General features: G+C 56.1%; 8 protein-coding genes across 8 annotated transcripts; all 8 read left to right on the forward strand.

Moving 5' to 3' along the window:
* Positions 1 to 648: 648 nt before the first annotated feature.
* Positions 649 to 2,391, forward strand: LBRM_32_1140 (conserved hypothetical protein; the record flags this gene model as incomplete). Its single annotated transcript, XM_001567421.2, has 1 exon — positions 649 to 2,391. One exon carries the CDS (start codon positions 649 to 651, stop codon positions 2,389 to 2,391), a length of 1,743 nt encoding a protein of 580 aa, XP_001567471.2.
* A 1,602-nt stretch (positions 2,392 to 3,993) lies between these two features.
* On the forward strand, positions 3,994 to 4,608 carry LBRM_32_1150 (vacuolar sorting-like protein; the record flags this gene model as incomplete). Its single annotated transcript, XM_001567422.1, has 1 exon — positions 3,994 to 4,608. One exon carries the CDS (start codon positions 3,994 to 3,996, stop codon positions 4,606 to 4,608), a length of 615 nt encoding a protein of 204 aa, XP_001567472.1.
* A 1,484-nt stretch (positions 4,609 to 6,092) lies between these two features.
* LBRM_32_1160 (putative dynein) lies at positions 6,093 to 7,898 on the forward strand (the record flags this gene model as incomplete). Its single annotated transcript, XM_001567423.1, has 1 exon — positions 6,093 to 7,898. One exon carries the CDS (start codon positions 6,093 to 6,095, stop codon positions 7,896 to 7,898), a length of 1,806 nt encoding a protein of 601 aa, XP_001567473.1.
* A 1,642-nt stretch (positions 7,899 to 9,540) lies between these two features.
* On the forward strand, positions 9,541 to 9,789 carry LBRM_32_1170 (putative small nuclear ribonucleoprotein; the record flags this gene model as incomplete). Its single annotated transcript, XM_001567424.1, has 1 exon — positions 9,541 to 9,789. The coding sequence occupies one exon, from the start codon at positions 9,541 to 9,543 to the stop codon at positions 9,787 to 9,789; it is 249 nt and encodes an 82-aa protein (XP_001567474.1).
* A 1,352-nt stretch (positions 9,790 to 11,141) lies between these two features.
* LBRM_32_1180 (conserved hypothetical protein) lies at positions 11,142 to 11,708 on the forward strand (the record flags this gene model as incomplete). Its single annotated transcript, XM_001567425.1, has 1 exon — positions 11,142 to 11,708. The coding sequence occupies one exon, from the start codon at positions 11,142 to 11,144 to the stop codon at positions 11,706 to 11,708; it is 567 nt and encodes a 188-aa protein (XP_001567475.1).
* Positions 11,709 to 13,928: 2,220 nt separating this feature from the next.
* Positions 13,929 to 18,797, forward strand: LBRM_32_1190 (conserved hypothetical protein; the record flags this gene model as incomplete). Its single annotated transcript, XM_001567426.2, has 1 exon — positions 13,929 to 18,797. The coding sequence occupies one exon, from the start codon at positions 13,929 to 13,931 to the stop codon at positions 18,795 to 18,797; it is 4,869 nt and encodes a 1,622-aa protein (XP_001567476.1).
* A 1,620-nt stretch (positions 18,798 to 20,417) lies between these two features.
* On the forward strand, positions 20,418 to 23,531 carry LBRM_32_1200 (putative exportin 1; the record flags this gene model as incomplete). Its single annotated transcript, XM_001567427.2, has 1 exon — positions 20,418 to 23,531. The coding sequence occupies one exon, from the start codon at positions 20,418 to 20,420 to the stop codon at positions 23,529 to 23,531; it is 3,114 nt and encodes a 1,037-aa protein (XP_001567477.1).
* A 1,245-nt stretch (positions 23,532 to 24,776) lies between these two features.
* LBRM_32_1210 (putative mitochondrial carrier protein) lies at positions 24,777 to 25,874 on the forward strand (the record flags this gene model as incomplete). Its single annotated transcript, XM_001567428.2, has 1 exon — positions 24,777 to 25,874. The coding sequence occupies one exon, from the start codon at positions 24,777 to 24,779 to the stop codon at positions 25,872 to 25,874; it is 1,098 nt and encodes a 365-aa protein (XP_001567478.2).
* Between the last annotated feature and the right edge of the window lie 208 nt (positions 25,875 to 26,082).

Consider the following 26,082-nt stretch of genomic DNA (forward strand, 5'->3'; position numbering starts at 1 on the left):
GTTGTTTTTTTTTTGGTACCGTTTTCGATGCAGAAGAGGCCGGCTCCTCACTCTCCGGCGCGTTGCCGTATCATTTTTGTCTGAACAAGTGGCAGCGACAATCACGTTAGCAGGGACGCAAACGCGAGCGAGAAAGAACAGAAGTAGAGAAGAACCACGCCAGACGTACTACTCGTGGAGACACATAGAGGCAGGAGCTCTGAAGTGTACACTGTTGCTTCGTCGAATGCCGCTTTCTCACTCTCTCTTTCGCCGTTCATATCACGCAGAAATTGTCAGATCGAATCTGGCGACTGTTTGATCATCCTTCTGCGTCTTGCGTGCGTGTTGCTACTTTGGACTGTACTACTTAAAAAAGAAACTGTCTCGTCTGTGCTTGGCATCGATTGCGCTCATCATCGCCCTCACTTCCCTGCTTCCCTCTACCCCATCCTCCTGCTCTCGCCCCCCCCCCCCACTGTTCTTTCTTCTGCGGTTGATATACCTAGGCGTATCGCAAAGCTGCAGCACAACGCGAGCACTTGGTGAGTGGGGCTGCTGGTAACTCCGCTTTGCTCTCTCCTCTCATCGTACCTATACACTGACACAAGGGCATCTCCTCCCTTCCTTGGTGTCCCTCTCTGCTGTTTATTTTTTTTTCTTTCTAGCATGAACTCATTGTTGAGAACATTCCAGACGGTTGTGGCGCTCGGCGAGGAGGACTCCCGAGGAGGGGTAGCTCCGTCGCAACGCAGCAACTTAGACGATCAAACTGATCCAGCAGTACTAAGACAGCACATTTCCACCCTTACGCAGGAGCTGTTCCTCCACGAGCAGTCCTACAAGGAGCTGAGGGAGGAAAGCACTTCGATCGAAAAGGAGCTCACACATCTCCGCCTCCGCTTTGCCGCAGCGCGAAAGCTGTGGAAGTGCACGAATGAGAATCTCGAACTTGCGATTCAGCACTTAGTGGAGCACCAGCTCTTTGGCGGCGTTTCTACCGTTCCTTCTATCCCTAGCACAGCGTTAGGTAGCAGCTCTAGCAAGGCTTCGCGATGCCCCCCGGACGACTCTGTGCTTGATGCCACCTACGTTGCTTCTCTACGCGAGCAGGTTGAGCGGCTGAAGGAGATGGTGATGCAGAACGGTGAAGAGCGGAGCCGGCTGCAAAGTGAAAAGCAATATGAAGAAGCGCAGCTAGTACTGCATGCGAACGGCGTGTCTGTCTCGTGCCTTGATGCTGAGGTACGTGTGGCGCTGCGGAAACTGGTAGCACAGTGGAGTGAGGAACGGGCCAGCTATGAGTCATTCATTGAGAGTCTTGAGAACAACGCTGCGAGGCATGCTGAGCGAGAGGCGTTGTTGAGTGACTGTATAAAGCAGGAGCAGGAGCGCCGCGCCGAGGCGACGGCGCGGTGCTCCGCTTTGGAGTCTGGAGAGCTAAGGCGTCTGCGCGAGGAGCTCGCTGAGTGGCAACGTGGAGGGCGCGCTCCTATCGAGAGTGTCTCCGTCGATCTAAACCGAGCGTCTCGCAGCGTGGAGCCGGTCTCTGCAAGCGTCACCCAGCACCCAGACGCAGAGGACGTCAACGACACGAGTTACCTACCGTACAATGGTGCTGATGCGCTTTTCCTCGTGTCTTTAGAGGACACAGGTGTGCACAGCGACACCGGAGCAACCACTCAAGCAGGCGCCGCACTGCGGCTTGATGCTGGTGATAATGCGGTGGCAGAAAAACTGGAACGCCTGAGCCACGACTGCAGTGCACGCGACGAGGCGCTAGACAACCTTTACCGTGACAACCGAAATCTACACGAGGCAGTGCAACGAGCAGAGTCTCGTGTGCGTGTGTGCGAGGCGGAACTGCAGCACTGCCAAAGGCAGATGGAGGAGCTTGCGCTGCAGCTGTCTCGTGAGCAGCATCGCACGAAGTGTCTCATGGACGAGAACCGACGAGCTGCCGTTAGCGAAGGCAAGCTGCGTGAGCAGGTGATGCAACTGCGCCAGGCACTGAACACTGCGTCCGCCAGTCAAGCATCCCTCTCTGCTCAGAACGAGTTGAGCGCACGCGTGTGTGTTCCTCAAGTAATCCCGGTGCGTGTGAGACAGCCCTTCAACGCCTTCGCACTGGAGCAGCGCGTTACATACGAGAAGAACCACACCTGGGAGAACTGGGTGCAAGAGGCAGCGCGGTGGTGGAAGGAGTGGAAGGAGAACGACGTAGGGCTTCGAAGTCCTGAGGGGCACAATGTCACGAGAACAGCGCACGCCCGTGGAGGCAGGGTACTGCCACGCGGCTCTCGCAGGTTGCTCACGTTTGGTAGCATTCTGATTATTCTGATGCTGATGTACGTCTTCATTATGTTCACGAATTCCGTGCGCACCACCAAACGGTCCCGTGACGCGGCATAGCGATGCCCATGGTCGTTTTTTTCTGCGCCCTCGCCGTCGAGTCGCCCACGTGGCTGTGGGCGTGTGTGTGCGTGCGTGTGCACAGGAGTTCGGGTGTCTGGGTAGCTCATGAAGGTCCGATCTTTTATAGTCTATCGGGAGTGACTCTTAACTCTGTGACCTTTTCGAGGTATTGTTCCTTCCCTAGCTGAAGAAGAAGGCGCCTGGGCGTAGGATCAGGGTCAAGCGACTACGATATAGCGAAGCTAGCGAGATGTGTCGATGCTGATTCCGGAGGTCAAGCCCTGGATGGAGCTGCGTCAGAACGACCTGCGACAGTGAACACGCTTTGTGCCATCTACATGATGGGGCAACGTGTCTGTGTGGCTCGAATGTGTCGCACCCAGGACTCGCTGCCCACTGGTGTGAGGAGCCTACGTCTTGCTCCGAGGGATGCGCCCGGCGGCGACCGGCACAATGAGAGCAGCTGTGAAGCAACCTGTGGAGCGGGGGGGGGGTGGGTAGGGTATGAGGCAGAGGTGGCGCTCCAATGACTGGATTGGCGCACTGCTATAGTGGCTGTCTAACGCTGCCTCCCATCCTGTGGTGGATTTGTGTTCCGCCGGGTAGTGTGGAGTTTGACTTGTCCGGTATGGCTAAGGCGGAAACCCACGAAGAAGAACAGCCAAATGTGGTTCTGCATCTTCTTTGTGTGCTCTCAAGGGACCACATAGTCCTCTCCCCCCACACCTCTTGACTCAGTAGGGGATGTGGAGAGGCCTAATGTGTGCCCTTTTTTTTTTTTTCGAATTTCCCTTTCGTGTGTGCTTCGCGTGTGGGGCAGCGCCATTGAAGTGGTCATGTCGGACGTTTTGGGCCTAACTCGCAGTTTTTCTGCATGTGCATGTGCGTCTTAGCCAGTAGACGACTCCGTCTCCGCCATTTAATTTTCTTCACTTACGAGTTCCGTTCCTCCACAGATACATACTACACTCTGAGGAGGGGAGGGGTCGTGTTGGTTCTCCCTTTGCTGTGTCACTGTAATTCGCATACTGCGCAGGCGCCTTTTGCAAGCGCCTTGATGCACTTCCGTGCTGTCACCTCCCTTTGAGAGTTGAGATTCCTTTTTGTTGTTTTCACCGCTACGTACCCGCGTGCCTGTCCACATACGCCGATGTTTTGAGGAACTTCTCGGTGTGCGCGACAACAGCGTCTCTCCCGGCACCTCCTCTACTCGGCATGCTTCGCCCCTCCTCCAGCCCATCCAGGGCATACTTTTAACGTCGCCCCCTTCTCCCGGCCATCTCCCCCTCCGTCCATCCTCTTTGGTTCTCTTCCACCGCTGGCCACATGGGCTGGATGGGGGCGCCTTTTTCTGTGCACACACCACACCGTTGTAACTAAACACCATCGCCACTCTACAACACCCGAGGAAACGAGTGAAAGAATGTGTGTGACGGCGCCATCCATAGTTTAGCACGCATTCTCACGCAATCCGAGCAATCACCTAACGGAAAATCAATCGACGCGCGAGCGGTGCGCGTCTTTTTTTTTCTTTAGTCGCTGTCTGTTTGTATCGATCACGGAAAAGGAGGACGCGTGTGCCGCAAAATAACGTAAGCAATGGTGCTTGTGCTCGCCGTGGGCGACACGTGGGTGCCGCAGCGGTCCAGCGGCGTCCCGGAGGTATTTAGCAAAATGTTCTCACCTGGCCGCATTCACACAGTGTTGATAACGGGCGGAGTCGGTAGCAAGGGGATGTACGACTACTTGCGCACGATTGCCCCCGAGGTGCACTGCGTGGAGAGCAGCGTCGACCGGCAGTGGGCAGATCACATGTCTGAAAGTGTCGTACTGACGGTGGAGAGCCTCAAGATCGGGCTGGTTCGTGGTAACCAAGTACCTCTCGGGGACAAGGAGTCACTCGCAGCGATACAGCGGGAACTGGATGTGGACGTGCTGGTGTCAGGCTCTACGCACCAGCCTCAGTACTTCGAGTTTGATTCCCACCTCTTTGTCAACCCAGGCTCTCTGAGTGGCGCAGATACAGAGTGCGAGGTGAATGTGGTGCCCTCGTTCATGCTGCTGGACGTCCAGGACACATCTGTGGTGACCTTCATTTATCAGTATCAGCCGAGCGACGACAGCGACGGTGGTGGCACTGCTAGCGAGGGCTTGGAGACTGCTGGGATGGTGCCGGGCCTCAGGATCAAGAAGAAGGAGTGGGTGAAGGAGTGACACTCTTGGCTACTGCAGCTTATCTTTGGATGCGGCCCTCTTTCCCTCATGTACGTTGGCACACCGTCACTACGACTGTCCTGAACTTTTCGTTTATTTTTCGCTTCAAAGCATGTCTCTGTACGAGAGAGCTTCTTTCCTATCCTGCAGTGCGCCCAACAGACCTCACCAGAGGGAGAAGGAGCGAAGGCGGCGCCTGTCTGCCTCTTGAGTGGGTTGCGTGCTCGATCCGTGAGGCCTTTTGGCAGCCCGCCTTGTCTGTTTCTGTGTGTGGGCGTGATGCGTGGGGGTGCCAATAGGAGGTGCCTGTTCTCCCTTACCGACTTTTCCTCCCTCACCGCTGTTGGACTGCACTATTTTGGTGCGTTGTTGCATCGATCCCTTCTTTGCTTGGTGTTCCTTCGCGTGGCCTTTCTGTTTTTTTTTTTTTATCCTTGCATGTATTGGTTGGTTGTCCCCACCACTCATTCCAGGTTCACTTCTTCTAGTGGCTCTCGCGTCCCCTCTCCCCCCGCTCCACTCTCTTCGACGTACTGTGCCAGTGATGAGTCGCAGTCTACTCTGTGCTCAGCGAATCCGCAGCAAGCACCCGTGACGCTAGACGATGATCATGGCCTTCTCCCTAAGCCTCTGCCGCTTCCGTCCGTGAACGCCAGAAAGGGGAAGTCAAACCAGCAAGTAAACCGACTGAGGAGGATCAAGCGATCCCTCAGATTCCATCGCAGCAGGCGCGGGCTGTGTGGAGCGTTTCACAGTGTGTCAAGTGGGGCAGTGTAGTTACGTGCGCATGTCGGCTAAAGTGTAGCTCTGTGATCCAGTGTGTTTCCCTTGATTCGATCAGACGTTTTCTCAGGCACCACCAGCTCCCCCCGTGCTTGTGCGGTTCCATCGGGTGCGCAACAACCCTGCAGCGACCCATTCTCGTCGTGGCTCATCCTCCTCAATGTCCATCATTTGCCTCTCTCTCCCTTCTCCATCTCCCACCCCCTCCGCCTTCGCCGCTGTCACACACCGGTACGTTTGCGAACGTCTTGCACAAACCCGATACCGATGCGCGCCGTAACATGTTCTTCTATGCGCAATACCTCTCCCCCTCCCTCCCCATTCCTCTCTTCCCCCTCTTCTCTTTGTTGTCGGCGAAGAGTGTCCTCTGTTTCAGCGTAGTGGGCTGTCAAGGTCAGGTCAGTGCCCCCTGCCAAGTCGAACGTCTCCCTGGACGGTTTCCTGCGACGAGCACCGCAACTAATCAACGACCAAACCGCAAAGGAAGACGCGCGCCCTTCACACAAGACGCATTCGAGACGTTTGGTTTGCTGCTTTGTGTCTTCGTGTGTTCTTCCTTGTGAAGCACACGTGGCGCTTGTTGTCCGTGTGTGGTACAGAGGTAGAGAAGCAGTTTCACAGTGCTACCAACATCCCCACCCCCTCTCTCTGGAAAGGCAGAGACCCCTTCCCTCCCCGAGTAATATCGCCACCGAGCCCTAATGACGGAGATCACGTACAGTTACTCGCGGCCGGCCCGCGAGTTTGGCCGCATGCCGGAGTTTCAGGCGAACGACAGCGAAATTCTTGCCGACATTGCACCAAATGATATGATCAAGGACAAGTTCACGTTGCAAAACCCTAAGGAGAGCCAAGTGCAGAACGTGCCGCAGCTCTCCGAAGCGAGCACGAATACCGAGTCCGTTCGCATCAAGAATCACGCACAGTATCACGGTGAAGGTGGCTGGCCGCACGCCGTCGACCCGACCGAGTTTGAGGAGAAGATGAAGTACTGCAAGAAGGTAGAGCGGGAGGAGGGCTACCTGCAGACGTGCGGGCGACTCGCCGAGCAGTGCGTGGAGCGCTGTGTGAAGCAGAACACCGCGATGGACATATACGGCCAGTACTTCCCCGACGCTCCACCGGATGAGGAAGAGACGATGGGGCCTGCATCGCTGAAGGTGTGGGCGGTGCTCAAAGATCCATCCGAAGAGAAACGCACGGCAGCCGCTCTCTCGTGGCAGAACGATGGCCGCCGCATTGCCGTGGCTTACGCGCGGCTCAAGTTCCAGAGCCAGACACCGACGATGAGCACGAACTCGCATATTTGGGACTTAATGAACCCCAACGACCCTGCCGAGACGCTTGTCACTCCGTCGCCGCTGTGCAGCATTGAGTACTACTCAAAGGATCCTCATCTGATCGCGGGTGGTAGCTGGAACGGCGTCGTGCAGTTCTGGGACACTCGTCAGCCAAACCGCCCGGCTGCCCGCTCCCTCATCGAGGAGAGCCACAAGGATCCGGTGTGGGCTCTTAAGTGGCTGCAGAGCAAATCTGGCGAACTGCTCTCCGTTTCCACCGACGGAAACGTGTTTGTGTGGGACTGCCGCCTGCCCGAGAAGCCAATGACCATCCGTTCCATTAGCGAGGATAACTTAGTGCTGCAGCCACGCAGCAACGACGGCGGCGCGCGGGGCATCCTCGGCGGCCTGTGTCTCGACTACGATCCGCAGGTGGGAGGGCCGGCGAAGTACATGATCGGCACCGAGCAAGGCACCATCTTATCCTGCAATCGCAAGGGCAAGACCCAGCACGAGAAGTTACTGCCAAACACCTTCAACGGCCATCATGGGCCAATCTACAGCGTGCAGCGCAACCCGATGTTCTCCAAGTACTTCCTCTCCGTCGGTGATTGGACGGCGCGGCTGTGGTTTGAGGACTTCAAGTTCATGCCCATGTTTAGCACCTTCTACCACAAGGCATACTTAACCTGTGGTGTGTGGCACACGGTGCGGCCGGGCGTCTTTTTCACGACCCGCATGGACGGGTACGTGGATGTGTGGGACTTGATGCTGCGCCAGACCACGCCTTCCTTGTCCTTCCAGGTGTCAGACTACGCCTTGCACACCATCAAGCCCTCCCAGAACGGCAATTACGTCGCCACTGGCGGCATTGACGGGAATGTGTCGCTGATGGAACTGTCTCCCTCGCTGTGCACGATGGCGCCCGATGAGAAGAACGTCATCGGCACTCTTTTCGAGAACGAAAGCCTGCGGGACAAGAATCTCGATCGTGCACTGAAGGAAAAGCGTGCCATGGCGCGTCAGCGTGAGCGCCGCAGCACGCATCTCGCCGGGATCACCAGAGCGCCGACGAAGGAGGAAGCTGCGCTCGACGACGTTGCCGCGAAGTACATGGAAGAGGTGAGCACCGTCAAGGCCAAGGACACGCACACCAGTGACGAAACCGATGCCCAGCGACTCAAGATGCTGGAAGACTTGGAGGATGGCATGGAACTGTATGACTAGCCTGCTGGTGCCGCCCCCAAGCTTATCCCGTGATGATTGTTCTCAATCAGACTAATAGACTGGCGCACCTGCGGGTTTATCTACAGGTGATGGTGGTGGTGAGAGGAACAAGGAGAGCTGCCGACTGAAGAGGGATTTTGAGTGGCTTTGGGTTGCCTTTTCTGTTGTGGTCACCTTCCTCCTCCGCAGTTGCTTACTTTGCACTCTGCAGTGGAGTGTTGGTACTTTTTTCTTTTTTTTTTTATTGTAGCCTCCCCCCCCCTCCCGACCCCGCTGCCTGTGGCAATCGTGTTTGGTGATTAGGAGGCGCCGCTTTGTCACAGCATCATTGATGGGCCATGCGGCACGCAGTACCGTCTGTTTTCCATCCCCACACGTTGTGTTGGCCCATGTGCGGACTCGTAGCGAGTCTCTTTCTCCCTCGTCGTTCTTTCTTTCTCTGCACGCGGGCAAGTCTGTGGGCGTGGCTTGATCCTGTACGATACACACACAACGACGGAGGGACACCAAATGGAGTGGCGATGGTGAAGAGGGATGGCGCTCAAAGAAGTGAGGGGAGGCAGCATCTGAAACCAGCAACAAAAAGGATCCGTTCGCTTGTTGCTTCTCCTGAGCCCTCCTTCTCTTTCTCCACTTGTTGTCGTCGCCTTTGCTCGCCGTCCTTGCTTACCGCTTCGCTCGTGTGTGTGTTTTTTTTTTTTTGAGATGTACATACGTGGTACTGGCGCAAACACACACACACACACACATACATACGTGTAGTCACGCACAGACTCTCCCATTCTCTCGGTGACATACCGTACACTGGCGATTTAGTGCGTTGTGCACCTCCGTGTCGATGTCTCTCTCTCTCTCTTTGCGTGTGAAGGTGTGTAGATTGTTTATGTATGCCCACCCACCCCTTTCTCTCTACTCCACTCTTTACTATTTTGTGCTCTGATTGGTCTTCAAGACAGAAAATCACAAAACGAAAGACGGACAGAAAAAAAAAAACGCCGCCGAGTGGAGCCCTGCCACGCGGTAAAGACTTGGCTACCACTAGACGATACGGTCGCAGCAAGGGCCACCGTCACTCTAGCTGCCGACCCGCGTTGTGAAGGCACTGAAAGTTATGTGTTCTGGTGAGCGGTTCACTAATTTGAGACGCCAAACATCTGCGCTGGTGATGGATGGGGGCTTCTTGTAGGCTGCATGATGCCCTTTTCAAAGACGTGTCTTTTGTGACCGTCGTCGGTGTGAGCAGGTGGGCGGAAAATCTGCTTATTCTTCAGCACTGTCTTGGGATGGGACTATCGTCCTTCCCCTGGTATGGCAGTGCTGAACTGTAACTCTCCTTCTATACACTCATTCGCATATGTGCCCACACCCTCTTTCGTTTCTTCAATATCGTCAAAAATGTCATGCGACTTGTCGTACTTGTGCACGATTCCGGTGTCCTTTGTAGCTGTTAAAGGCGCTTTGTCAGCTATTCCTGCAATTTTGCAGCGTCCGCTTGTCTCCCCCATCATTGTCGTGTGCCCCTCAGTTGTTGAAGTCTTGTGGCGAACAAAGAAGCCCCTCTCCCCCCCCTTAAAAAAAAAAACGAAGAAGCAAATACGTCCAACATTTCGGATTTGCACCTTCTCGCGCACGTCTAGCAGCAATGCCGACGAACAAGACGCTTCCCAACCTCAATCACTTCATGGAGAAGCGGATCGTCGTAAAGATACAGGGTGGCCGCTCCATCTCCGGCGTGCTGCGCGGTGTTGATGAGCACATGAGCATTGTGCTGCACAACGCCATGGATGAAACCCGCAATGCGAATGGCAGCGACGAGGGGACGATGACGGCACTCGGAACCACTGTGATTCGTGGCAGCGCTGTCGTCGAAATCACGAGCGCCGATGTTTGAGAAGGTAAGCGAATATGCGTACACCGGAACGAAGTGGGGCTGAATGGCAAAGGTCTCTGAGTGGCGCTCCTGCATCAGGCGAGAAAGGCCTTCGGCTGCCACCTTCACGCCCTACTCTTTGCACATACGTGAGGTGTCGCTGTGCAACGTAGCTGCGTGTCCGTCGGTGCTATTGTTTTGCGAATAGGGCCTGCATTGATGGCGAGGAAGTATTCTCGGTGTTGTGTCACGCGCGCCTGTCTCTGCGTATGTAGGCTTGTCCCGTGTCCCTACCTTGCCTCGTGCGCTCCTCCTGCCTCATCCTCTCTGCTTCTCCCAGGCTCACTGCTCTGTCTCTCTGTGTGCTGCTACAAGACACGGTATGGAGGGGGAGCCGAAGTAGGGTAGAAAAGAGGATTATCCAGGCGAGGGCAGGCCGTGGATGCAGCGACGTCAAAGGGAGCGGCGTACGCACTGTGAGAGAAGTAAATCATCACCCCCCTCCCCTCAGACAAGACGAATAGTGACACGTGGCGGACTGGGCCACTCGGGTCTACACGCGGAGCACAGCAGAAAGGGAATGCGAGACACTGCGCGCGCTTGTCCGTCGCCCTCATTTTCCCTACGCCTTTTTGTGCCTCCACAAGCCTTGCACGCGACTCGTTGTGTGCAAGCTACCACTATGGGTCGTGCGACAGGACGACGTGTGCGCGTTCATGTAGTGAAGGTCACACTCGTGCTTTTATTCATACAGTGCCTCCACATGTGTGCCATCACTAGCGATTGTCGTCGCTCCTTTTCTTGCTTTCTTTGAAGCTTTCCCTAACCCTCTCATCTCCCTCTCTCTCACTGCCGCGCCTCTACCATTAACCATCGCAGCACTTTGTTGCACGCGCTTCTACCACACGCGGAGTGTACGGGCGTCGAGTGCGCTCTGCTTACCTGTCTTCTCTAGCTCTTCTGGTGTTTCTTTTGGTGGCGCGGGCGGAGCCGCTTCACTCTTCCGCATTTTGATTAGGTGAGCCTCATTTTGGAATGAAACAGCACGGGACAGCCATCCAACTATCGACACGCGTGCGCCGACGGACACTCGATACTCCTCTCCCTTTCGCTCACCCGGGTCGCACATCTCCAGGCGTCGCATTCGCTTACCGAAGGGCAGAAAATAAAAACGCCCCATTCAGCCACGGAGTGCTGCTCGTTTCCTTTTAGTCGCTTACTGTAGTCGTTAGTTGTGCATTCCTGCCGCTCTTTCACCCCCTGCCCTGCCCCCCGTCTTACACAGCGCATCGGGTACGTTTCTCATTAAATCCGGACCAATACGAGAAGAGCACGAAAGGCAAACAAACAAACAAAAAAAGGAAGCACAGAAAATGGCAGGTTTAGACGTTGCGTGGATTCCGTTTACGGTGATGTACTTGCTGTACCTCATCCCACCGACCCTGATGGAGGTGTACTCGTACTACAGCCGCGGTGGTCTCGTCCGCTATGAGGATATCAAGTACGATGACAGCTTTTGTCCACAGTACCAGTGGAACCGCGATACGGAGGTGTACTACAAACGCTTCCTCGACCGTCCCACCAGCGAGGCCAGCAACGCGTTCTTTTCATGGCTGGACTGGAGTTCGGAGTCCTACGACCGAACGATTTACATCCTCCGTCGCAACTTAGCGAAGCAGGACGGCGAGGTGAGTGTGTGGTGGCGGTACATTTACGGCCCCTTCATCTTCAACTGGCCCAAGAAGACTTGGCTGCGCGGCGACGATGCCGCGTGCCGGAAGATGCCGGTGTGGGGCGTAGGCGGCGAGGGGCGTGCTCGCACGGAATACGAAGAGGCCAAGGCGAAAGGCTTCAACAAGAACTATCATTACCAGATTATGCGCAAGATCCGCCGTGAGCAGGCGCTGAAGGCGGCACAAGAGAAGGCGGCCATCAAGTGAGGAGAGGACGGTGCACAGGCAGAGCACGTGAAGTCTTGGGCGTCTTCGTGATGGGATTCTTTCCGTGTGTGTGTTTTTTTTTTCTTAGCCTCTCATTCTGCTTGTGTTGCGCCTCCCCTCGATGAGTGATGTGTTCGTGTTTTTTTTCCTCGTGGCTCTCTTTCCAGGACATGGATGCGCGTATAGAGGTGGTGGTGTGCTTAAGGGCCGTTGTGTGGACTCCTTGTCCACTGTAGGGTTTCTTGATGTTTAGTTCTTTGTTTGTGTGCGTGTGTGTGTGTCCTTCATGTTGCTGTATCAATTCGTGTGTAAATGCTGTCGGTGCGTGCTTTGTTGGCGTCTCGCGCGCGCTCTGAGCTTGGGCATGGGTGCTTCCGTTTTACTGATGTAGTTTGGTGTATGTGTGTATGCTGACGTGTGCGCATCGGTGGTAACCGAAGCACGCTGCACGACATCTTCACTTCCACGCTTTCTTCCCTTCAACGAAACGGAAGGAAAGAAAGCCGAACAAACAATGAAAACCAATAATGACCGGCAGTGAAAGCGAAGCGGTGCTGACAAGTGGACTCCGCGTGCACACCGAAACGAGGACGGCTTACGCGTCTCCCTCCTCCGCACCTCCCCCCCCTGCCTTTTGGGGGGAAAGAGCAGCAATCTTCTTTGTCTGGAATGTGCACACAGATCACTATCAACGTCACCTTCATCAACATGCGTGCCTAGTCTCCACGTCAGCTCAAATGGGGTATTTAGCGCTTCTCTTGGGAAGGGCCCAGTCTGACCGTACAGGTGCCACAACTACCCTTGTAAAATGCCTCCACTCTTTGACCGCTTTCTCTTCTGTTGGCTCACCACGTTATGTTGTGCCCTTTGCGCGTTTTTTCCGGCGTATGGCAACGTCACCCGTGCACACGTCATTTATGTACGCAATGTGAAAACATCAACACTGTCGCGTTTCCCCAATACGTCTTCTGCCGACGTGCGCGTGTGCGACGTGTATTTTATGTCCACCATCCGGTAAGATTTGTCCTTTTTTTCTTTTCTTTAGCTACGCGTAGGCCCACGAGCTCTTTGTGCTCTTCTCCATCTTAGCACTCGTGTCTCCTCTTTCCCTCTACCACGCGATTTTGGGCAAGAGCCCCTCCTCATAGCCCCCCTCTTCCCTTCCCTCTATACACCGAGGGCGAGGCATTTTGCAGTCTGTGGGCCTCCCCACAGTGTCCCCGGGCCTCTGAGAGTGTCTTCTCACAACTGACGAGTGCCTCCTCTTCTAACGCACACGCACGGACCGACAACTCAAGCTCAACCTGTGCGACGCTCTACAGCGTCTCGTCGGGCGCACAGGTGAGACGACCCCCCCCCTTCCTGCTTCTCCGAAGCTGCGTTGCTGTGTATTGTACCGCTAACAACTCTGCGAAACCCTTCTTGTATCCTTTTGCATAGTGGGCGTGACGCTTCTACGGGAGCACATCGCTGACCCTTTCTCTGTGATACGCCGACCGCAGTCGGTGGCGCACCGAGTCGCACAAGTGTGCCTCGCTTGCTGAAGATATCCTTTTAGGAGTACCCCTCTAAAGCAGAACAAAAACACACACACAAAAACGAAAAACTCATCACCACGAGTGATCGTCATTTTGATTTTGCTGTCTTTGCCTCCTCTGTGTATTTCTTCTTGTTGTTGCTGTTCTATGGCAGAAGTGTTGATTCACAGAAGACCAGAATTGTCGGATACGCCATCTCTCTCTGCTCCGTTTCGTTCTTCGTGATCATCCGGTTTTCTTTAGTACCCCTCCCACCTCCTTTGCCTCTTTCCTCAGCGCCTCTCGCTGGCTTTTGTGTCGCCACTCACCACAGTGCAGATTCTTTGGAGGCTCTCGCTAAGTATATCAGTGATATTACCATCTGCGAATCACTCCGCTGCATTTTTATTCTCCCCCCCCCTTGTCCTCCTTCGTCTTGACGGTGTTGCTGTGCTGTGCTTACTCCCGCCTCGCTCCCTCACGCTCGAGTTCAGGTCGCCGTCTCGGTTGTTGTCAGCAGAGAGAGTTGTTGTCCCCCCTTTCAGCTCACCCTTTGCGCGTGCACTTTCCCCTTTTTTCATATAACCTGACTTGAAGACCGCTGGTAGAGCGTTGTGTTTGGCACTCCAATCACCTCTCAGTGACGTGCTATAGCTCACCGCGGCTTTTGCTCACCTTACGCACAGAAGCAAACAAGCAAAACATGGACGACTTCCGGTTTTACATGGAGGGAGTCGGTCTGCTGGAGGGGAACACGCGCCGTGCAAACGCTGAGCTGATCGCTGCCATCAACAGCCCTGACCCAATGGTTCAGTACAGCGGCTTGCAGATGCTGTGTGATCAGCTCACAATGAGCTCCTTCATCTCGCCTTCCACGATGGCCACTATTCCGCTCATTTTACCAGCGGTGCTGCGGTGCATCGCGTCGTCGCACGCGCGCGAAGTGTTCATCACGGCGGCCCGCGCGCTCACCTACATCATCGACGCCTTTCCTCGCACCTTTGAGACAACTCCAACCCGCACCACCTTGGTCGAAGTGCTGCTGCAGCACCTCCGGTCCATCCAGGACGTGGAGCTGTCGGAGCAATGCATCACCTGCTTGGAGTTGATCACGCGGAGTCAGATGGGGAGCCGCGAACTGCTACGCAGTGACGGAGTCGAGGCAGTACTTGGCTTTGCCGACTTCTTCACTCTTCACAAGCAGCGGCAAATTTGGACGATTGTGCAGCGACTCGTCGGTGAGGTGGACGAGAGTAGCGTGCAGCATATCACCGCTTGCCTTCCCACACTGCGGCTCGGCATGACAAACGGCGACGCCGAAATACGTCAAAAGGCAATCGCCACACTGGCACAGGCCATTGAAGGCGTCAAGATGAACCGAGCCACCGTGGAGACGGTGTTCGGCGACGCAGCAGACCGCATCGCATCCCTGCTACACGAGCGCGATGTCAATGACGACACACTCTCCTCGGCGCTCTTTCTTCTGTACGCAGGTGTGCAGTGGAGTGCTGCGATCGCGGCCTCGGTGATACAAAGTGGCCTCTTCAACACGCTGCTCTCCTTGCTGGAACCAGTGCCGACTCCGGCGCTGGTAGCAGACCAGCAGACCGCCTCGTCGTCCATTGGGAGAGCTCGGCGCGGCAACGGTGCAGCCGAACGGATAGGGGAACGTGAGGCCGAAAGAGAGGATGGTCATGGCGCTGGTTCTGAGGCAGCAGTTGTGCGAACGCTGATGCTTACCTCGCACCAGCGCACCACCGTATGCCGGCTTTTGGCTTCTCTGCTGATTCCGTACAGGGCCGGCGCTGCGGAGCAGCTCGAGCGACTGGAGATGTTGACACAGCGACCACTGCGCACTGGCGCCCCGGCCCTAGGTGACCACGTGGACATGGATGACGATGATGACGAAGATGAGGACTACACAACGGAGGAGGAAGACGACGGGGATGAGGTGCCGGACCTTGACGATGACAGCAGCGGTGACGCTACCCTGTCGCAGCTGCGCCAGCGACTGGCACATGAGCAGGGCCTCAGGATCGAGACAAAGCCTGCCTACGCCCGATGCCGTGCCTCCGGTTTCATATGCGATGGATGCGGGAAGAACTGCCTCCCCGGTGACTGGTACCGGTGCAACGAGTGCCCCGACAAGGACTACTGCACTGCTTGTGTTTTACAGCAGTACAAGCAGGATCACGATGGCCAGCACAGCTACACCGATATGGAGCAGGTGGTGGGTGCTACAGCGCGCAATCGGGATAAGCTGGAGCTCTACCGGACGTCGCCTCAGCTGCTCCAGCGCGTTTTGGAAGCCATCCCCACAGTTGTCGGTGTGTGCGTTGCCTCTGAGGTCGTTGCGGTGCGGGTGTCGTGTCTCGACTTCCTTGTTAGTGCGGTTGATATGGCCTCCAGAGAGCAGCTTATCGCGAGCGGCATCACAAACCTCCCCCTCGGGGAGGTTCTCAATAACAATCTCCGCGGCGCCGACCTTCTCTGCAACGCCCTTGCGGTCGCTCTAGCGGGCCGGCTGTTGATCACGGCGAGTGACGCCTATCAGGTACAGTTCGTACGAGAGGGCGTAAAGCTGAGTCTGCAACTACTAAAGCAGCGCTTCAGGGTGAGGGGAAGGGCAACGCTCACGCGCGAGGCGCGCGCAGCCTTGACGACGTCTACTGCCGGGTGGTGCACCATCATTGGCACTGAGGCGTCAACGCTGCTCCAGCGTTTCGTGGGGATCGAAGATGAGCAAGAGGTTGAATCCCTCCGTCGTGTCGTTCAGGAACTCCGTCAAGACCACTTCAGCACCGCGGTGAGCCTGCTGCGTGACTTGCTTTCTGCTGACATCACGGCTTTCGAATTTTACTCGAGTGGTATTGTGCGAGAGCTGCGGAGCTGCCTGGGCCGACTGCAAAACATCTACGCAGTGATGTACCTAGTCGCTGCGCTCTCCAGTTCGTCTACCAAGAAGAAAGGTGCGGGAGAGAGCAGCGCTGCTGACGTCCCGCTGACGTCGGCCGCCACCGCTGCTTCGTGGGGAGGTCACAGCAGGTGTAGCCTGCTTGCCCATTTTGTGCATCACCTACACACAATACTAACGCTTCTCGACGACTTTGCCGTGCCCACGTATGACTTTATCGGCGATGTTCACCACTACTTTGTTGTCTCTTTTGAGCCGCACCACGCAACTGTCGCGGTGGCTGGCGACATGCCATCAGCCACTTCCACCTCCAACGCACGCGGCAGCGGCGGTGACAGCTCTCTTTCACCACGGGAATGCATCAAGGCGCGTATTCGACCCATTTCGAGCGTGAGCGCTATGGTCCAAGTTCTCCAGCAGGAAGTGCTGCGGCAGGAGAGCGAGGAAGGAAACGACGGCGACAGAGAGGATGACGAGGCGGTGACCAACATCTTACCCGACCTGCACCCGCGACACTCCTCTGCGTCTGGCAGCGCAGATGTTCCTGCGCCTGCTAACCTGTCTCAGCCCCCCTCACCACCAGCGAACAACATATGGATTCGCTATGGCGCACATGTGCTTCCGCTGTCGATGACAATGCTGCAGATTATGGAGCACCTTGTCCTGCCTGCCGCGGCGACCTCCACAGACGAGACGCGAACCAGCCCCCACGCCAACACTGAACAAAGGCCTAAGCCGCGCCACACCGTTACTGCGTCAGAGGAAGGGGGAGACGAGGAGCAGGAAGCCGGGCAGGGCGCCCACAACCGTCTCGTGGGAGTAGACACATCGAGCGCCGCCGGATTCTCTCTGCAGCGACCTGTTGTACTGCACTACAGCACCACCCCATACAATCCGCAGCAGTACTCCTTGTATAAGGTGCCGAATACATTCCCTGCCAGCGGCAACCCCCAGGCACCGCTGCAGGTGCGCCTGCCGTCTCAGGATTGCGAGCCGAGCGCGGTGCGTAGCGTAAAGCAGCAGCTTGCTGGTGCTTTCCACTACAGCCGACACGTGCTCTCCGACAGCCAGCGGGATGTTCTGGGTCTGCTTGGCATTCTGCATGCCGCGGTCGTAAACTGGGTGGCGCTGCTTACCTACGTGCAAAAGCAAGCCGCTGCTGCATCGGAGCATCTGCACGGCATCGATGTTGCGTGCATTCTGAAAACCTTCGCTCCTGCCATCTCCATCACCGAGTTTCAACACCCGAAGCTTAACAGCAAAGCGGCTCAGCAATGCTCGCAGATGCTTCTGGCTGGGCAGCAGCGTGGCACCTGGGCCGTGAAACTCGCTCTGGATTGTACCTATCTTTTCAACTACTCGACACGCAAGTTCCTCTTCGACGTTGCCTTCACTTCGACGGATCGCTGCTTGATTCGGATGCGCAAGTATCGGGAGCTATTTGGCTTGAACGAACCGCGCGTGTCGAGTGAGCAGATGCGGAGCGTCTACGGTCAACTCAAGAAGGAAGCGAAACGGGTGTGGCGTGAGGATATCTTAGAGTGCGCGAAGGCGGTGCTCGGTGCACAAGATGCGCAGGAGCGGAACCGCGTGTGGAGTTTTCACTTCTATAACGAAAACGGCTGGGGCGATGGCCCCACGCGCGAGTTTTACACCCTTGTCAGTCAGCAGCTGCGACAGCGGAAGTTGGGGCTGTGGCGCAACGGCAACGAAGCTGCGGAGGACACAGAGTACGATGTCACTGCCGTGGGCCTATTCCCAAGGCCAATGCCGCCCGGGTCCGCTCAGGAGAAGCAGCACCTTGTCCCTTTTTTCCGTCTTGTTGGGCGGTTTATTGGACGAGCCCTCCTTGACGAGCACGTGCCCGGCCTTCCGCTCTCACCGGTCTTTCTCCGCCTTTTGCGCGGTGATGTGTGCGGAGTGTACGATGTGCAGGACATCAGCGAGGAGGTCGGTCGCCTGTTGGTTGCTATGACAGAAGCTGCTGGGCATGGGCACACGCGCCTGCAGCTGCCAGGACAGAAGAAAGTGGTGGAGGTGCAGGACCTCGCCCTCGACTTCACGCTTCCCGGCGACGACAGCGTGGAGTTGTGTCCAGATGGGGCGAACACGCTGGTGACTGCCGAGAACATGATGGCGTACTGCGACGCGGTCACAAGCTTTCTGCTCGATCGCGGGGTAGCCGCGGCGGTCCACGCGCTCCGCGAGGGCTTTCACTGGTACATTCCACTCGTGGCACTGCATATGCTCAGCGTGGACGAGTTGCATCAACTCATCGCTGGACACGAGACGGCAGTGACGCGCGAGGACTTTGAGAAGTACAGCGAGGCAAACTACGGGTATACGCTGAACTGTAAGCATGTGCAGTGGCTCTTTGACATCCTAGCCGCCTTCACAGTGGAGGAGCAGAAGCTGTTTTTTTTGTTTCTCACCGGCTCTGCGCACCTCCCCGTAGGCGGATTAGCCCGCCTACGGCCGTCCTTCACCATTGTGCGAAAAACGTCCGAGGATGCCGGTATCAAGGAGGAGGACATGCTGCCCTCCGCCATGACGTGCCAGAACTATTTGAAGCTGCCGCAGTACAACACGAAAGAGGAGATGGAGAAGAAGCTGCGCTTCGCCATGGCCGAGGGCAGCGGCGCGTTCTTGCTCTCCTAGGCACCTCGGCGACCACTACAAGGCAGTGGAGGCGGCTCTCTGTCTCTCTCCACTTCTCTCTATTCATCAGTCCATCTATCGTATGAGAGAGAGCGCCATCGTTCTGCCTCCCTGGCCCCTTCCTCTTCTCGCTGTGCATGTGTGTACGTACACCTCTAGGAATCTGTCGATCCACCTACGGAGGGAGATGTGCATAGAAATATACACGGCCGAGCGCGTATGATCTTCTGAATTGCTGTGCGTTGGTCCTCGTGCTGGAGATACTGTTCGGGCGCTGTTGTTTCTGTTTTGGTTTCTGCTGCCGCTGCCGCTGTGAAGGCATTATCGGGGTTCCTCCTCCTCGTCATTCTTTTGTTGTTGTTGTTGGAGTACGAGGAGGAAGCCGTTGACCTTGAGAGCGTGTGGCAGTTGTTCTGCGCGCTGTCGCCTCCCTTCCTTTCTTGTTAGTTTGCTAGTGACCATGAGCATCTTTCATCTCGCTTCTTGGTGGTGCGATCTAGCCTCCCCCCCCTCCTCCCAAACGAACACGCAGGCTGACAAATCCATAGAGACCCTCTTGCGCTTCCATGCGTGTTTTGAGGGACAAATAGGACACCTCCACTTTGTTGCACTCGTTGCCCCCCTTCCCCTGGCTGCCTTGTTGACCCTACTGGGAGAGTGCCAAACTCCCACAGGAACGCAACGGACTCTCTCGCTCTCGCTGCGGTTCTGGGCTCACTGTTGGCGATATACAGCTCTCGTCTTCGCACCACGCTCTGTGCTTGTGCAGAAGCTCTGTTAAAGTGAGGCTTAGCTGGACGTACAAGTGACGTTGCTCCTCCCCTTCTCTCCTATTCTCTATTGCGCGCCTGAGCACCCCACTCTCTTTCTCTTTCCCCCCCTGTTGCTCTAGCTCTCTCGTGCGCCGCGCGCACGTCACCCACTTCCCCGCCCTTCCGCCCTTTCATAACGCACTGGGCTGGGCTTAACACCCAAAGGGTGTGCTGTGCAGTGGCCTGATTTCGTTGCTCAAAGGAGATTGTCGGAGGAGGAGGTGTCTGAAGCGGCGTAAAGGAATCGATCTTTGAGTGTGAGTGCGTGCGCGTTGCATTCGTGTCTCCCTGCTTCCGTTTCCCCTTCCCAGCACACACACACACACACGTGCTGTGTGTCAGAGAGGTGTAGCACTGAGGGAGGGCCCTCTGGAGTTTCTGCGTGTCTGCTTTGCACACCTGGCTGACACCAGGTAAGAGGACGGCGTAGTCTGTGTCTCTCGCCTTGCCACGCTCTCGCAGACATAAGGGATCTCCTTCTTGGTGTCTGTGTGTGCATCATTTGTGCACCTCTCCCTTGCGTATCTGTTGTGACTGTGCTCCACCTTGTACGCTTGCTTTTGCCGCCAAGCGGGCTTTGCGTCCTCGTGGGGGGGGGGGGCTTTTGTTGTTGTTTTGTTGAGTGTTCTTGGTGTTGCACTGTGTTGCTGTAAGACCTGCCAGAGGTCGACACCAAAGTCCGTATCCCTTCCGTTTCGCCGCCCCATCTCTCTCTCTCTGTGTGGGCCACTCTCTCGTTGTGTTGTTGTTTCTCTTTTTCTTCTTCAGGGACCTCTCGGTGTTCCGGCACCGTGTGGCGCTAGTTGTTATGGAATCCATCTTAGATTTTAGTAAGCCGCTCGATGTACGGCAATTCGAGCAGGTCGTGACGGCCATGTCCTCCGGCAGTCCGGCGCAAATTATGGAGGCCCAGGAGATCTTGACGCGTTTCAAGGCAAACTCAGAGGCATTCTTGCGCGTCGACAAGTTGCTCACAGAGTCGCACAGCACAAGCACGCGGTTCTTCGCGCTACAGGTCTTGGAGGACACCATTTTGCACCGCTGGAACACCCTCTCCACCGACAACCAAGTGGCGATTCGTAACTTTGTCGTGAGCCTGATCGTCCGCGAATGCACGAGCTTTGCTCATATTCGCCAGAACCGCACCCTGCTGACAAAGATGAACATGACACTCGTATCGATTGCGAAACGAGAGTGGCCGGTGCGGTGGCCAAATTTTGTGCAGGAGATCTCGACAAGCGCCTCGCTGTCGGAGCCAATGGTGGAGAATAACCTCAACCTGCTTCGCCTTGTAGGCGAGGAAGTGTTTGAGTTCGGTGAAAAAACGCTGACGTCGCGGTGGGTAGAGCGCAAGAAGCAGGCTCTCGCACAGGACTTTCGCTTCATTATGGAGCTGTGCGTCACTGTCATTGTCAACGCAGAGGACACGGCGCTGCTCCGTACTGCGCTCGCCACGCTGGAGGTGTATGTGCCATGGATGACACCGGAGGTCATATTCAATGAGCAGGTGTTGCAAAGCATCTCGCGTCTGGTCGTCAGCGACGGCAACGTCCGATGCGAGGCAGTGCGATGTTTAACAGAGATGTGCTCCGCTGCAACAAGCAGCGGCGCAGCCGGCGATCAGCAGGTGCGTTGCATTCTGGAAACGTTCAAGACGGCGCTGGGGAACATCATGAACGCGTTCCCGACGACTCACTCCTCCGTCATGGAACGCGTCGTCGCCCTGTACGAGCAGGGAGCGCTGGTTGACAAAGAGTACGTGGTAAATTTGAGCCTGCTCCTGATTGCCTTTCTTAGACACTACTACTCAAGCATCTCCTACGATGACATGCTGCTCGTCACCTGTCATGAGATGCTTGTCGGCATGAGCAACATCAACGAAAAGGAACTCTTTAAGGCGTGTGTGGAGTACTGGTGGTGGCTTGGCGATCACCTACTGCGGGCCCCCGCGAGTGTAGTGAAGAGGAATCTCATGTCGAAGTTGCCGCGGGTTCTCTCCGACGTCCGCTTTGTGCTTATCCGCCGCATGGCGAAGCCGGAGGAGGTGATCATTGTGGAGGAGGAGGGCGAGCTCCGTCGCGAGCACGTCACTGACGTTGAGGAGCTGCAGCTCTACAATCTGATGCGACAGGCGCTGGTATTCCTCACCCACCTGGATCCGAAAGACACGCGCAACATCATGACAGACCTGATGAAGCGGCAGGTGGACCGTAGCGAGTGGTCTTGGCACAACTGCAACACCCTATGCTGGGCTGTCGGCTCCATCTCTATGGCACTTTCCGAGCAGGACGAGAGCGACCTCTTTGTGAAGATCATAACCGATCTCCTCACGCTCTTCAAGACTATGAGCGGAAAGGACAACCGGGCAGTGATCGCAAGTGACGTGATGTTCATTGTTGGCCAGTACCCCCGCTATCTGCGCAATCACGCCACGTTCCTCTCCACAGTGACACGGAAAGTGTTCCAGTTTATGCGTGAAAAGTTCCCCGGGGTGCAAGACATGGCCGTGGATACCTTCGTCAAGCTTAGCAAACAGCTTGACACGAAGTACGCAGAGGTGAACGGTAGCACCAGCCTCGCGTCCGAGGTGGCGAAGACGTGGAGCTCCATTACAGAGATGCTCTCCTTGCAGCAGGTGCAGACGTGCTTCAACGCTGCCGGCTATATGATTGCTGCCGCCTCCACAGAGCAGCAGCGCGCGCTTCTTCTTGAGACATTTCTGACCGACACAAACGCCCGTTTTAGGGCGTGCACGGCGTCAGCCACAGCAGCGGGGGCCACCTTTTGCCATAACGAGGAGGCAATGGTGGAGCTGCTGCACTACCTGCGCGTGTTCAGCAATGTGGCGGACTCGTGTGGCGACGTTTTTGTGTACGAGATGATGCTGATTACTCGAGACCTCTATGGCTTCTACCGCATGTTCTCCGAGTCGCAGGCGCGGGTGATCGCCGACGGTGGCGAGGCGGCGGTGTATCGCCCTGACATGAAGTACGTCCGCCTCGCGAAGCGTGAGATTCTGCTCATTTTCGAGCGTTTTGTGAGCCACGCGACGCAGTTGAAGTTTATTGCAGAGTCCTGCCTACCGGACTTGTTTTCTGTCGTGCTGGTCGACTACGAAAACGCAATTGCGGCGGCAAAGGAGCCGGGAGCGCTGGCTCTGGCGACCGCCTGCGTGCGGACTCTAGGACGGTGTATCGAGAACAACTGCGAGGCCATTTTGGACCACACATTCAATACCACCGTCGCCATTATTTCACAGGACATGGAAAGTCACCCAGATTTTCGTGTCAACCTTTTCAAGCTCCTGCAGGCGCTCAACGCCCACTGCTTCGAGGCGTTCATCTGCTACACCGCCACCCATGAGGATGTGGTGCTTGGCATGTTGTGGGCTATTAAGCACACGGACTACCCGACCATGTCAACCGGACTCGAAACGCTGGACTTATTTCTTGAGAACGTGGCGAAGTCCGAGTACGCCGAGCTGTTTTACACAGCTTACCTGCAGCGCATTCTTGTGGATGTGATGGTTGCGTCGATGGACTCCTTGCATGCCTCTGGCTTCCAGCACCACGTCCGTATTCTTCAGAAGCTGTTTACCGTGTCCTCCATGGTGCCGGTGGACGCACCCACTATCGGCAAAGACGTCATTCGCGCCTACCTGCTGGACAGCCTTACCGTCATACCGACGCTGACGAGCACCTCCATTCTTAGCTTTGTGGACATGTGCTACGAGTTCTTCATGGACGACGAGCGCTTTCGCACCCAGTTTGCCGACTTTCTGATCGAGGTGAAAGTCTGGGGTGCAGAGCAGGAAAACAGGATGCAGGAAGAGGACGAGCGGCGACTGCGCGAGGAGACGATTCCGGGCTTCTCAAACCTGTCCATGGAGGATCCGCCGGTGAACTTGTTCAACAGCATCTGATACAGGCGGATGCGCAGATGGGCAGGACGGAGGACCAGCCATGTTTGGTCGACCTCAATGACATCGCCGCTGCCACCCCTCCTCTCTCTCTCTTCTCTCTTACGAGTCCCTCTTGCCGATCCTGGTGTATTGGTGTGCGTGCAATTTTTTTCCCCCTGTAATGGTTGATGGATGGCACGATAGAGAGCTACGGCAGAGTCGCAGCGTGGTGTAGTGGCCCGAGTGTGTGTGTGGGGATGCAGGACAGAACGTATGCTGTCCCTTACACGCAGCTCTTTGATAATGCAGTTAAGACACGAGGACCACCACCCCCTCCGCACACACACACCGAAAAAAAAAGAAGGAACGCGACATGAAAGATAAAGCACACAAGCGGTACTGCCCGCATCACGCTCGCCTTTATCCACGGTAGGTGCGGTAGTGCGACAGGGTCTTCACTGGTGGTGTGAAGCTGGCTTGAGTTTATGCAGCGGCGGTGCTCAGCTCTTTCGCGCTCTCTCTCTCTCTCTCCCCCTCTGTCTGAATGAATAAATGTCGTTTTAAAGGGTAACAGTGACACGCACGGGAACGCACGAAACACGGATGGTTATGCAGTATCATTCTCTCGATCAGTCTATCGTGCATGTGTTCCTTCTTGCTCCAATGTACCCACCCTCTTCTCACGAATCACCCTTCTCCCCAAACTCATGCTCACCACTTCTTTCTCTCTGCGTGGGCTTTCCTCTTTGAGAAGCACACGCGTTTGCTTCTGTGTCGGTGCGTTTTTTTTTTTTTTTGGCAAGGCCACGTTCACGGGTTCATACATGAAACATGATTGCTGCTCCTGTTGCGCGCTGCTCCTTTCGTCCTCTACTGTATCTTCTCCCTCGAGCATCTTGAAGGGGGGGGACGTTCTTCACAGTCCCTCGCCTCACCTCTCTGTGTGACACCCAGGCGACCTCATTTTCACAGGCCTTTTCCCTTTTATTATACACTGCTCTGGGCACATTGATGGTGGGTAGCGAACGGGCAGGCGTTCATGCGTACGCTTTCCCCCACCTCGCCTGCACTTTTCCTCATTGGCCTGGGTCACCATCGCCGCGCTTCCGATACGTTTGTACAGAACGGTGCCCCCGAAGAGATTATTACGCTCGTCGAGGCGCTTCCTGGTTCGACTACACTTCCCCTCCTCTAATAGCTCGATCCCCTTAAGCTCTTCTACTCTCTTTATTGTTTTGGGGTCTTTTACTGGTGTTGCTTAGCTTAATGGATCGCTCCCTTGTCACAGCACCGGAGCGCTTAGAATCGGCGACTCTCCGACTTGACACGCTGAACGCTGTCCCTGCCTTCAGCGGCGGCACAACTCCTTGTTTGTCACCCGCGATTCAGCCGACGATATCTGTGGATAAGCAGAGCGATGATGCCGGGGGTACGGACTGGGTGCCGACGTCGCTGAGTGCGATTGGTCGACAGGCGCCGGTGGCTATCCACACGGTTAGCTCACAGCTGGCGTCTGCCACCAGCACCTGTGTCTTCTACCCGTTTGATACGCTAAAGACTCGGTTTATGGCGCAAGACGGCACCGCTTTGCGCCAGCACAACGGCCGCGTCTATTCATCCATGAACAGCTCACTGGCGCTCATCTACCGAGAGGAAGGGCTGCGCACGTTGTTCCGCGGGTGCCCGGTCGCCGTTGCCGGCTCAGTTGTCGCGTGGGGCGTGTATATGTACTTGTACCGCCAGCTGTGCAACCTGACCGAGTACACGTCGTATGTTGGACGCTCGGGGGTCTCGGTTCTGTCCAGCTCCATTTCCTCCTGCGTCACCTGCCCTATTTTCCTCGTCAAGTCACGCATGCAGCTGGAGGAGGCGAATTCCAGCTCGCATTACCCCTCCTTTTGGAGAGGTATGCGATACACGGTGCAGACGACTGGTGTGCGCTCCCTCTGGCGCGGGTTGTCGCTGCAGCTCTTCTTGATCTTTCCCAACGCACTGGGCATCCCCACCTACGACACACTGAAGCGGTTTGTTCTGCGGCAACGCTGGCGTCAGGCTGAGGTCGCAGAGCTGAACCTCTTTGAGATTGGGGTCTGCTCTGCTCTGACGAAGGTGTGGATTCTCATCCTGTCGCACCCGCTCGTTATGATGAAGGTGCGCATGCAAGACGAGCGGGCCACGCTCGGCACCTATCAGTATCGATCCATCGCACAGAGTACCTCAAACGTGCTCAAGACGCAAGGGCTGCGTGGCATGTACCGCGGCTTTTGCCCAGCCCTCGTGCACTCCCTACCCCGCTCCCTCCTCCACTACTACATCTACGAGAAGACACTGTCGCTGCTGTGCCGCCGCTATCCTTCACCGTAGCGCTATTATCTGCGGAGAGAGTGGAGGTGAGGAGGTCAAGATCACAGAGGGAGAGGAACCCATGTAAATGCGGGTTGGCGAATCAGACTACGGAGGTGGGCATCCCCCCTCTTCTCCTTTTCATCTCCTCGATCTTTTCGACTTACAGTATCGCTTGGCAAAGTGAGGAAACCAAGAGCCGTCTGCACACATAGACTACCTGCGGCGG

Source organism: Leishmania braziliensis, chromosome 32 (assembly GCF_000002845.2).
Source record: "Leishmania braziliensis MHOM/BR/75/M2904 complete genome, chromosome 32".
Taxonomy (NCBI): Eukaryota; Euglenozoa; class Kinetoplastea; order Trypanosomatida; family Trypanosomatidae; genus Leishmania; species Leishmania braziliensis.